General features: G+C 39.7%; 1 protein-coding gene across 1 annotated transcript in view; it reads left to right on the top strand.

Moving 5' to 3' along the window:
• Positions 1-12,771, top strand: part of LOC104945569 (pinopsin-like) — a 22,334-nt gene extending 9,563 nt beyond the window's left edge. The window contains exons 3-4 of the mRNA XM_010771266.1: positions 6,544-6,777; positions 11,717-12,771. Of these exons, the coding sequence (XP_010769568.1) occupies positions 6,544-6,777; positions 11,717-12,040 (558 nt within the window). The 3' untranslated portion in view covers positions 12,041-12,771. The remainder of the gene's footprint in view (positions 1-6,543; positions 6,778-11,716) is intronic.
• Positions 12,772-13,095: the final 324 nt, after the last annotated feature.

Here is a 13,095-nt window from a genome sequence, read left to right as displayed (position 1 = left end):
AATTTCATTTACCTTGGGGGAACTCAAAAACATGTTTCCACAATATTTTAGACATTAAATTGGTGACGTATTTCTTTTTAGTGACTTGGCGGGCCCAAATCAGGGAGAAGACCGTACAAAGCTGTGGGACCAGTGTTGTGGGAAGGATCGCCTTGTTTTGAAACGGCTCGGCCGCTTTCCTCAAAAGGCCTCTCTATCCTTGTTTTTTGTTTTTTAATGTTTTTCTTGCAATCCTGCTCGCCGGAAAAGCGGCTTTCGGACGACGGGGGGGGAAAAAGCCGTCATCAAAAAAAAAGCCAATTAACCTGACGGGCTTTTTCTTCTGGGACTTCCAATTCCACGGCCTCGGATGTCAGAGCCCTCCCGCTGCACGCCATGTGAGGGATCGGATGGATTCGCCCTGCTCTTTTCCGGGGAGCTGGCGGCCTCTGCTGGGGGCCCGCTTGGAAACAGCTCCTCCTGGGCCCGGACTGAACTTTGCTCCCGGGCCCGCGCGGCGTTTCAAAACATTTGCAAAAAACATTCTTCTTTCAGCTGAGGACGCACTACAACCTTCGGGCAAGCCCGGAGCGAAAAAAAAAAAACTTTTGGCATGGCTTTGGCTAAAAAAAATGCTTTTAGGTCGATAGCAAAAACAAAAAACGTTCCTTGCTAAAAAATGACTTCTTCACCTTCTTTCGTTGAAACTGGGGGAATTTATGTTTTCTGGAACGGAAGAACCTTTGGGTCCACGCTGGCGGAAGGCAGCCTATAAAACACCGGTTCTCTTGAAACTTTTTTTTCCTTCCTGAACTTGTACAGTTCTTTCAGGGCCTTCCCCCTGTAACCCCACCCAAAGCCAATGGTGGGGGGGCATGCAATTTAGCTTTCAGTGTTTAGAAAAAAGCTAGCCCCAAATTTGCTTTGATGCTTTCCCACCCTTTGTAAAAAACTAAAGCCTACGCTAGCTTTTGAGTTGGGGCAGCTTTTTTGAAATTGAAAACTCGGCCTATTTACTCTAACGCCAGTCGTGTTAAAATCGTCCGGCCAAAAAAAAGTGGCCCAATAAAAGGATTTTCATAAAAAATGACTTTTCTGACTTTCTGTTCCGGGGAATCAATGGTGAAAATTATTGATCGTGTTTTGACTCTCCGGGAGACTTTCAACATGTCCATGTGTTGTTTGTGGCAGTCCAAAACCTCTGGTTTAGGGGAACTTTTTTTAAAATCTCCTTGAATTCTTTTGGTCTGGTTTTCAAGGTCCGTGGCTGGCCCAAAAAACCACACGAAAAAGGAACAACACTTTTGGGCTTAGTATTATCGTTTGGACTGTCGTAATGCTGTGAGTTGAAAATCTGTGCGAATGCGTCGCTCCGTTGGCAGCTTCACAAAAAAACCCCCGGGAAACGGAGGGGCCGGCGCTCAAGTAGTGGCCTGAAGCGTTGGCGGCAACCGTGCAGGCTCCTTCTTTGTTAGCGCGACAGCGTTTCGGGGGGGCCTGTTTCTGTTGACACGGGGCGCTCAAACGGGAGCGTGGTTCCAGCGTCGAGTGAGAAGACGGTCGCCCCATGGTGGCACGCCCGCGATTGGACGACAGCTAACGGCGGTCCCATTCGCACGTAACGGGTGTGGAGGCCTATGTGTGTTTGTGCATCGGAGGACAGCGTTTTCACAGCTGGAATTTCGTGACAGCGGACATTTATTTTCCCCTCCTCGGAGCGGATTTTTTGTGGTGCTCATGGACTCTTCAGTACAGGAGCACCTGTCAAACCTCCGAGCCCCTTTTCACGCGGCTCAACGAACATGGATTGATCATCACATCCTATAAAAGTGCCAGTTTTGGGGTGTCTCTGACATCGATTTCCTGGGACACCGCGGTCACCCAAGGCGGTGCGACTCTCCTCTGCCAGCGAAGGTGGGAGAGTCTGTTGCGGCGCCGCAGCGGCAGCTCTCCCTACATATCGGAAGTTCACTACACGTCGGGAGACGTAGCCGTGGCTGGCAAGTCCGAAAAACCTGGTTGGCTGATTGCCTCTCCAGGGTCGTCATCGGAAGCGTCCAGTTGGGCTTGGGACTATGCTCCACATTGGTTGGGCGGGACCCAGGTCAGGAATCCCGATCGCGTTTGCCAGGCTCTGGAGGTGGCAGGGCGCGCGGGGCTGCGCTTGGAGGGACGTCGGTTTATTCGGCGACGCGGGCATTACTCTCCTTTGTGACGTCTCTACGGGCCTGGCGCGCCCTCATATCGTCCCTGCAAAGCTTGGAGGCGTCCGGTGTTCGAAGGCTGTGCCACGGCCTGTCACACCCTGGCGTTAAATCTTCGTTACGTTTGGTAGCGCGCGGAAGTTCGTTTTGGAAAGGCCTGAAAACGGGATGTGAGGACTGTGTGGCCAGGGAGTGGCGTGGGCTTGTCAACGCGCTAAGGTGCATCGCCACACGAAGGCCCCGTTGGATGCGTTTCCTGGTCCTGAGAGGATGTTTGATCACGTCAGGGTCACCAGTGCTGAGTGCCGTGAAAAGGGAGTCGGAGGCGGTGTATTCAGAATGGAGTTCCAATCTTTATTAGCCATTAATATCAAGAGAGGTTAACACATGACTGCTCTGCTTGATGCGCTAAGCAGGAATGGCAGCTGAAGTTACAGGTGGTTCCTACTCAAGGGTCCGTGTGGCAACCACAATACGAGAGGTGAATTATGTGCCCAATAACGTGTCACCACATTTATATCTAATAATCGACAATAACAACTGACCGTCGGGGTAGCATTTGCTTGGCTTTTCGGGGTATATCTCCACTGGTTGGGACATGTTAAACAATACCGTGTAACTGTCACGTTTGAAGGGGTACGAAATCGTGACATCTTCACTTCTCTCCCAGCATTGGTAAAGATTCGTTCACATGTTTCACGTCTTGCCGTGATACCGGGTTGTTTATAACACCAGTGCATTCAAGGGGAGGGGGCAGATGGTGTGCTGGAGAGGCTGTAGATCTGTGAGGGCCAATCACCATCATGTGTTTTGGGAATGCCCTGGGATTGTTCACTATTGGGACTCAATAAGAGATTGAATGGAAAATGTCAGAAAACAGAACCCTCTCTGTTCCTCCGTACCCACATCTCTAAAAACGGGGGTACAACGGAGCTGATCCAGATTTGCATCCGATATGACCTAATATCGGAAATGTGGGCTGGCTTTAAACCCATGGTCCTATCAGAAACGTTGCTATCAGAAACAATCCCTGGCATATTTTGGACATAATATGGTCTTTGTTTACATTAGCAAGCATCGCTAACACTCAGAGCTAACGCTGTACTGGAGAGAGTATATGTAAAGAAGCAGGAAATAAAAAGGTAATCACCTTGTGGTAAACCCGCAAGAGAAAAAGCATTTGAGCTCCATACTGTTTCAGAAATAACCTTGATGTGGTTTGGAACAAAATATGGCATTTAATCAAGGCAGCCTTTAACAGAGTATCTCTGTAGAATTGTCCTTCATGAGCTCTCGTCTCGGCTCCATTTTTTTTTTTAAAGCTACGGACCCAGAATCAGCACTTCTCTAACAGGGCTGAAATAAAGGGGTATGAGGCATGGCTAGAATGGGTGATCTGTTTAGTATTCTGAGCAAAACACTTCATAGACATGTTTTTTTATATATCTGAGACCTATAATATACACCTACAAATAGTATAATAGGAGACCTTTAATATATTACACACACACTAAACTGTAGGTTTTAGTCTAACAGTTACAGTTACAGATACATGACTGTCATGCAATACTGTATAAAAGTGTTTTTTAATTGCCAAAAATTCTAAATTTGATTTGATTATTTTAAGTAGGTCCTTGTTTGGTTCTTTGTTAGTCTCACACAGTGTCACTATGGTCGGCCTGGCCTGGCGTCATAAGCACTGAGCTAATCATTGGGTTTATGCAATTCAGGTTAAATTAAATTACAGAAACTACACCACAACACTTTAGGAATGATGGTTGTCTGTCCGCTTTCTCACTCTGGCGTCTGCCTACTGATTAGCTCATACTAGATAAGACCCACCTTCTTTAAGTTGGTAATCAATATATGAGAAATTACCACCAGTGAGCTTGACATTGGGATTATAATCTTTTATATAATTGATAGCAGCCGTCTATCAGTGGAATGAGAGCATCCTTGAATGTACTTTGATGAAAGTTTACAGTGTAAATCCTGCTTACACCTGCCACACCATTCAGCAAACATTTCTTGTTTACAAAATTAAACAAGTGATTATCTAAGGGGCTATGAAATGTATGGCATTTTTTAAAATTGGTTAGAGTAATGCAAAATACAATTTATCGATAAAAGGCAGAAACATGGAAACCTCTTTGATGACCTTTACATTAAGAAACACAGGCAACAATAGCTGTTAGGGAAATATATTAAATAAGTAAGAAGTATAGGCCTACTATAAAAGTCAGTTTAAGAGAGTTGTCCTGATTTGAATTTAAAAACATTAAAAAAACACAAAGCTTCATACAGTATCTTATAGTCATGCACAAACAACAATTGCACATACAGTAATATTTGTGACAGTGTGAGGAGCAAGATACTTCCTTCAGAGAATTATATTGGTGGCTATGTCAATTATTGTACTGTAGGGTTTCTCACTGATGCAAACTGATGTATGCATTCGAGTGTGAAACTGCACAGACCAAAATAAAGGTCTGAATCCTTCTCATTCCTCTCCCAGACTATGTTGTCTGTTTAATTTAGATTTTCTTTGAATTATATTTCCCAATCGCATGAATATTTAATAGATTCTTAATGCAATATTTATGTTGGCAGAAGAGGATTTGATTGTTTGGGTATAAATGTCACACGAGCATTTGCAGCTCCTGAGGTCTGTACGACGAAGCAGGATTTTCGCTTAGCCGGCTAACTTCAGGGAAAACTCTGGGTTTCTGGTCCTATGACGCCTGTTCTCTTTTTAGCAGGCTAGATCTCCATGGTAACTTATGCTGAGCGGCTAACCTGGTCCGGAGCAGGTTAGGTTGCAGGCTAAGAGATCAACTCAGTGAAAGCACCGCCTGCTGACCAATCAGAGCTCAGTGTGCGGAGTTTAAAGCGATCAAGTTATATTACAGGAGAAAGGAAATACAGAAAAACTGCCATTGCAGGAAAGACGGCTAGCAAAAACTGTGTGAACGTGAAAATTAATAGAATATCACCTCCCATCTTCAGAGCAATCTGACTATTATAACATTAGCGTTAAGAAAGCTTACTTAAATATCTGCCTCAACACAAGTAACCGGATCAAAGTAACATTACGTTCAGTCCGCGGCACTGTGAGTGCAGACGTCGATGTGTCCCATTATCATTCATATCACATCATATCACATCATAATGTATCATATATTTCCTTATCTGAGTCAGCTTCTTGAGGAGTATCTTGACAACCAGTCAATCTCAAGCCGGCCCCTCAAAAGCGTGCTGCTTTATCGTTAGTTTTGCATTTTACACATTACTATTTTGTTCTAGAGAACCAAAAGTGACAATCTTTAGAAGAGATGGTGGAGCTGGAGAGAGTGACGTTTTGCTGTGCCTTAATCCTGATGGACAGGTCGCCATGGTGACAACTTGTCAACCATAAGCACTAAAGCAATGCGTTTTCATCTATTTTACTTTAAAGGGACCATCATTGACACAATGGATATCATTTTTCATTGAAGAAGGCTTGAATCTAGCATTGAGACCATAAACAGATGTAAACAATGTTATAATAAATCAAGTAGAAGTAGGGCTATTTATTTGAGAAAGAATGCAAGTTTTTGCCTCTTCAACAATGGCTTTACTTTTTAGAACCAGAATGTTGCTGCCTATTTAAGACAGGCCAGACATGGCAAATCTCCCAGGTGAGTGTGCAGATGAAAGAAAAAAGGAAACAGCAATTACTTTCTTGGCAAGTTTTCTTGTTGGCAACATTGCAGTCAGATTACTCTGAGCTGCCTGCTATATATGGGAGCTGCATCCTCAGGTAGTTTAACAGCATTTCACTTTGGAATGCAGAGTAAGGTTCATTTCAAGCTATTTCTCCCTTTAGCAACACACATTGATCCTATGACCAAGTTAAAGCAACTGTTTACATTTTGAGTTGATCTGTAACACAAAAAACACTGTTGTAAATGTCATCATATTGGAAATAGTCACGACTAAACTTTTTTTTTAAAAAGTCAATATTTAAGGAAAAAAGCCTAATTATCCATTGCAGCTAACACGTAAGAAAAGTCTGCAACTAATGTGTTTGAATTCTTATTAGTTTTACCCTATGAATGACTCTTAAAAGCAATAAACAGTAGGGTGTGTGCTCTTCTGGCAGGTGTTTTGTTGCTCGATTATAATGATAGCTCGGGTGCAGTTTGTTACTTATTAACATTAACTGACCCCAGGTAAAACAACAAACAATATAATTGTCTCCTGAATCCTCAGACCAATTAAATTGTAGTTTATGTTATCGAAACTGTGTTGTTTTTCCTTTCTTCTTACCTACCATGTGTTTATTTGTTGTGTATCAATATCGTTTTTGTTCCCCTGCCAGGTCCGCAGTGTGAGTTCAGTGGTAAACCGGCGCAGAGAGCACCGGGTGTTGGTGATGGTCGTCACCATGGTGGTGTGCTACCTGGTATGCTGGCTGCCTTATGGAGTGGCAGCCCTGCTCTCAACTTTCGGCCCCCGTGACATTTTGACCCCACAGGCGAGCATCACGCCATCGCTGCTGGCCAAGTTCTCCACCGTCGTAAACCCTTGTATCTATATATTCATGAACAAACAGGTGAGATTTCTTTCTCTTTCTCAGTTCATTAGTCATAATGCAGGCTTTTTCGTGCATTGCCATCTTGTTTATTGTAAAAAAAAGTGTCTGTTAAATGTATTTCAAAATGTGTTGGAAATATAATGTTAATTAGGATTTAGGCATCATGTTTAGCCAAACTCTGATTCAGTCGGGATGTTTGGTTAAAATCGCTTGCATTCTGAACAACTCAATCACTTTTCACATGATTGATTTTAGTGGAATTGTAACTTATGGCAAACCTTTAGTGTTCTTTCAGTTTATTTTATTGTAGATAGTGAGGTTAAAGTAAAGTGTTTTTTTGGTAAATTGTTATCCTAAACTAAACAGGAAACTAAATGTGGTCAGTTTCAGCAATCTATTTATCTGCTCTACTATTCCTGAAAAATCAAATGGAGAGGTTAGTTAAAGGAGATTGACAGCCATGGGAGGGTTAGTGAAGGCACATGCAGACCTCCTTCCTCCATCTGCTGGCTCCTCATTGACACCTTCAGACTGAACACATCCAGCTGTGAACATACAGGAAGCAAACCGCTAAAAGGCATAAACACACACACACATGCACACAACATACACATACACACACACACCATTAAAATATGTCAAGCCACCGCTTCTGCCCACTGTGTGTGAGCTTGTGATACATTTCACTGACATACAAGCACACAGCACAGTAATTAAAGGAGGAAGAGGAAGTAATCTGGTTTATGCCACTGGCTGTCCTAATTGGCAGCAGAGAACATTTCAAGGGTCTTTGTAGCAGCATTTCACCTTCAATAAATCATTACCACAGTCATTAGTAGATTAGTTTAATTACTGTGAACAAGTGTGAGCATTAAAGGTCAACTCATGCGTGTCTACACATTGCTTGGGACATTTTGACAAGATTTTCTTTAATACCTCTGTAAATAATGTAATAACTCAGGTGACCTGAGTACTGTAAGTATTAGGTTATTTAGTTATTTCTCACTCCGATTGTACAGTCCTTCATGCAGCTTGTTAAATGTATGACTGTAACTTAACCAAGTCATTTTTTTGTGGGGTTCTTTTAATACACAATGTTAACCACGTATTTCAAACTGCTAATGTAATCTAGGATAACATTTTTCTTCAAAAAGTAATTGAGAATGATTTTTTCCTTTTTTCCTTCATCTAATGTCTTTTTGGCACAAATTACACGATAATGCAACATGACAGAACTTACATCAATGAAGGATAATACGTGGGTAGAAAAAAGGGGGGAAAAAAGAGAAGAAGAATCAATAAATGTTGGGGAAAAAAGGGAGGAAATAGTGAGAAAGGGGAAGACATAATTGAAGAGTAAATGAAAGAAGAGATAGCAGGATTGAAGAAGAAGAAATTGTTTGGATGGGTAATCTACAGTAAGTAGTTGTTAAGGGAAGACAGAAAACAAGAAAGGACGGTATTTATTATTAAATAGGGAGATAATGGGGGGGAGATAGATAGACAGGAAAAGTAATGAAAAAAAGATAAATGGAGATAAAGAGGAAGACATTAAGTAATGATAAGATATAAAGTAAGGATAAAGCAGTGACACATGTCAGAAAGACCATAAGAAACAGTGAAGGAAAGGGTAAAGGAAACGATGGAACTAAATGAAAAAACTGATAAAGAGGAACCACAGGTATTGAAGGAAAAAAGCTGACGAGCGGGATAAAGAAATCCATTTAATATAACCTTCTCATAACATAGCTTTGGATTAACATGTGATGTTAATATCAAGGAGCGACACTGCGCTGGTGACCTTTCCTTTTTCTCACACTCTTTTATCTGTCTGTCTCTTTTTATCTATACTTCCACCTCAGTCTGTCTCCTGTCACTTTTGAGATTGGGAGAAATTTACATTTCTTTGATGTCACAACTGTCTGCTCTGTCTGGTCGTGAAGGTTTCTTTTTAGCTTTATGTGTGTGATGATAAAGCTACCGAACTGGACTTCCACGGCCACAGATAAACTCACAGGAAGAAACACTGTGTGGCACTTTCAGTCTTCAGTTCCTCCCAGCCCATAACTATGGCAGCAGTGTGTTGAGGCGAGTTGAAGACTTAAAGCGCTGCACAGATTCATTCCCCGGATCTGAGCTGTCAATCTTCCTCCTTTATTGATTTTAGGTTTTTTCTGCATAAGATTTTCACATCTTTTTGGTGTTAAGTCACTAAATACATTTACTTCCATACTGTTTACATTTGAAGATGCTTAATACTTCTATTCAACATTTCAGAGGGATATATTCTACTAAATCCTCCATTACATCCATCCATGTGTCTTGGCTGTAACTTTACAGATTAAGATTTATAACAACAACACATGTGATTCATTTATAAAATATGATTGTGTGCTTACAATACAATACATGTACATACAATACAATTGTTTGTTGTCAAAATGTGGTCCATCACTACCAAGCAATACACCTATAGAAGTAATATAATAATGTAACTCTCTGAATGGGACCATTCTGCTTTTAAGATATAGGAAAGCGTAATAAAATGTACTATTAATGTGGATTTATTTTCATTTTTTATCAAAATACCTTTTTTATTTCAATATTTGGATACACCTGTTTGACCAAAACTTTTTCACAATTGTGGTCAGAAACGTTTTGGTTTGCAACCCATTTAAATCAATCAATCAATCCATTTAAAAATGTGTTAACAAAGTAATAACTTTTTACCTGTCCTAACTGGTTTAATTATAAGTTATCTTTATTTCGTTTTCATAATAGGGACAAGGGAAAGGTTTCATTAGAGGGAAAATTGTGCACTCGTTGTTTTTTCTAAGAAGAACTTTGTGGTTATATATAATCTTATTTATAGAATTTCTGGTAGAATAAAGGCATATTACAGCCTACAGCAGTGGTACATTTCTTCTTTTTTCTTCCTGGAACATAGATCTACACAAATGAGACACTATTACCAGGCTAATCACAGCTCTCTGGAAAATAATACATGGGGATTTAAAACACATGAAGATTCTAAATGGATTGCCAATTTTGAAAGCTGGATAATTTCCTCGGGGTGACAAAAATTAATTGGCTCGTATATCATGAAAGAGCTTAAGTATTTAAGTTAAAAAGCACCACCGGTCTCATTTGTCATATCAATCTCTGGGTGGAAACATGCAAGGAAACTACTCATTCATATGTTGTAATGAGATGTAGTGAAGTGTCTCATCATGCGGCACACTAATTTGCATAGCGGCGCCCTGGGGAAATGTAGTTGACTTAAAGTATACGTGTGGAACCAGAGAGTATACTAAGTACACTACGTTTATCCAGGGGAGCTTGATGCCTGCTCGACTCCCGACATGGAGGAAGGAAGAAGGATGTCAATAGAACTGTACTAATTCTACACATCATAAAGAGTTACATGTTCATTTTATTCATACTCGTTTTTGGCCATTTTGTCATCTGTTAATATTATTAATACTAAAACTACAGCTATATACTATTCCACCACTCATACTAGACTAACCCTAGTCTACTACTGCTACTATACCTCAATTTCTAAGTCTTATGGTACTGTTTTACTCGTAGCTAAGGTCACTCACAAGGTCTTGTTGTACTTTAGGTCTACTTCTTCTACTGCTATATTACATACCATTCATTATGTTGTCACAACTGTCTGCTCCCATTCATTGTTGTTATCCCTATTTATACCATGACTATATGACTACAGCTATACTAGGTGTACAACTTGTAATACTGCATGGCCTACTGATATGCAGGTTGAACTAAAGTTGTTTTTTGTTGTTGAAAAAAGCAGTTTACTGGTGCTGTCTTTCATAGTTCAATTTCTACTTTTACAAACATAATAACACATTATCGCTACAATTCTATTAGAGTAGTTGAGTAAGAGTAGAGTACAACGTTTTTACTAAAAATGAAAATACTTTAGAATGGAGAAAATCAGGAATAAAAAAACAAAACACTGTCACACTATTGACGTATACTGTATACTCCTTTCCCACAAGTATTTTGTTCGATGTGGATATCAACGGAATTCTTTCAACCTCACAATAAACTTTATTTATTCATTTGTGATGATTTTTAAAATGACATTCTTCTTTTGATTTCTTTATATGACACTATGACTTGCAAAACAAATGAGTAAATCATGTGTACTTTTACTCAAAAAGATTATTAGGTGTTAAAGTTAGGCTACTTATACTGTATATCCTACATGTGAGAGTGTCAATATAATTCAATATAGTTTCAACCCACATTTGGTTATAAACCTTTATGTGTAGGCTACACATCTCATTTCATGTCAGTGTGAGAATATTTTGTGTTAGAGGTAATGTTGTTGTTGTTAGGTAAGAGAGTAAAAGGCAAGTAACAAACATTGGTGGACAAGGACACAAAGAGGAAGAAAGAAATTCTCTTAAGACAGCAACACCGCCACACAGATAATAGACAGGGTTTCATATTTTATACTTTATTTTGAAACAAAAACATTAAGGAACAGCTTGGATGCAGGCGTTTGTTTTCCTTATGCAATTCAAGAGCTCTTCAAAGTATAGTAGGAGCGGGAGCTAAAACCACTTGATTGGGATACACCTAATCTCATAGGACCAAAGACCATATAAGATCATATATTTATCCCAAAAGACTACAAGAAGCCCAATCAGTAGTTGGTGTGACTTAAATCATATTGTAACAAGATATATGCATTATTGAGGAGTTAAAAATGTGAAATTTAATAAACAAATTGCTTCCTCCTAAACCTAACCCTAATCCTTGACTATTAATGAAAGTTTTATTTTCATTTGATTTCTTGAAATCCGGATTGTCCTTACCATATTTCAAGACTTCAGACTTATTGGATACATTTTTCTTCATTGTACTCAATATAGTTTTTGACCACTATTGAATGACACTAATCCAATGTGTATGTTTCCAGTTCTACAGATGTTTCAGGGGCTTCCTTGGATGCTCTACACCTGAAAGAGGCTCCACCTTAAAGACATTTTCACGGCCAACCAGGACGCTTCGCACCGGCCGCGAGCAGAAGGAACTCAATGTGACGGATCCTGCCCTGTCCACCGTCAACCCCACACCCAACTCCATCCAAAATGTGTCTCAGAGAGCTAATTATGTGCCTCCGTGTTCATCGAATCATCACTCAGCTGCTTCACACTCCCCTGCTGCTAACACCCCCAAACCCAAGCTGATTCTGGTGGCTCACTACAGGGCACAGAAAAGGGGAAATGAGAATGGGATCTGAAGGTGATGAAAAGGTCACAGGTCTCAAACCAACAATTATGCTATCCTGATACAAGGATTTGAGTAGGATTTAAAAAATAAAAAAACTAGGACGTTTTTAATCCCAGAAAATGTTATATTTTTCTGTGAAGTCAGCAAACAGAGATACACACAACATGTCAGTTTAATCCTGTTTACAAGAGGCAATGTACGCACAGGGCTAAGCGTAGTGCTTCATGTTAAGATTACCCATTATTAAATCCACATAAATAGGTTAAGTATTTTGGCTGTATTAATTAAATATAATTGTTACGTTAATTAATAATGTTATTTTTTGATCGGAGAAATTAATCAGAAACAATTTGAAGAAGCAAAGCGTTCTTTGGGGGAGATTTCATAAATCTTTTGGTGTTTCTTTTTAAACGAGGTGTTGCTACTCTAAGTAGGATTATTATTTTCAAATCATTTTTCCCATTTGTAATATTTAAGGATTTCATACAGTGTACAGTATTAAAGATGTGTTGAACAAAAGTATGCAATTAAGAACTGAGGAGTTGCCTTCATTTGCTATTTTGCTTTGATGCATATAGGCCTTCAGGACTGGGACTGTTATGAAAGCCATTAAAAAGGAAATGTTGCTATGTTATTCGTGAGATTTCACTGTTTTGAGTTGTCTTGATGTTTCTGAAGCTTCTGTTTTTCTTTGTTTAGTAGAAAAGTTGTTCTGTGTTGTCAACCAATGTAGTTTATTTGCTTATGTAACATAAATGAAATCTGTTCACTTACAGATTTGACTCTCAATCTTTTTCATTTTATCTCTCATTCTTATTTACATCCATGTGTTGATTAATCCATGAATTAGGCATTATTTACATGGTGGGAATCAGATTCTACATTAAAGCCTTCGTCTTGCTGAGAAACAAACATAATAGGAGCCCTAGAGTATAATATTACAACCAGAGTTGGGCAAGTTACTTCCAAAATTTGATACAATACATATGACTTATTACTGTCTTTTTTAAGTAATAAGTTACATTACAATATTACTGTCTCTGAAATGTAACGAGTTACACTACT

The sequence above is a fragment of the Notothenia coriiceps genome, unplaced genomic scaffold (genome assembly GCF_000735185.1).
Source record: "Notothenia coriiceps isolate Sejong01 unplaced genomic scaffold, NC01 NC01_scaffold00009743, whole genome shotgun sequence".
Lineage (NCBI taxonomy): Eukaryota > Metazoa > Chordata > Actinopteri > Perciformes > Nototheniidae > Notothenia > Notothenia coriiceps.
The sequence above is the reverse complement of the archived record's forward strand: the minus strand, read 5'-3'. Positions and strand labels throughout refer to the sequence as shown.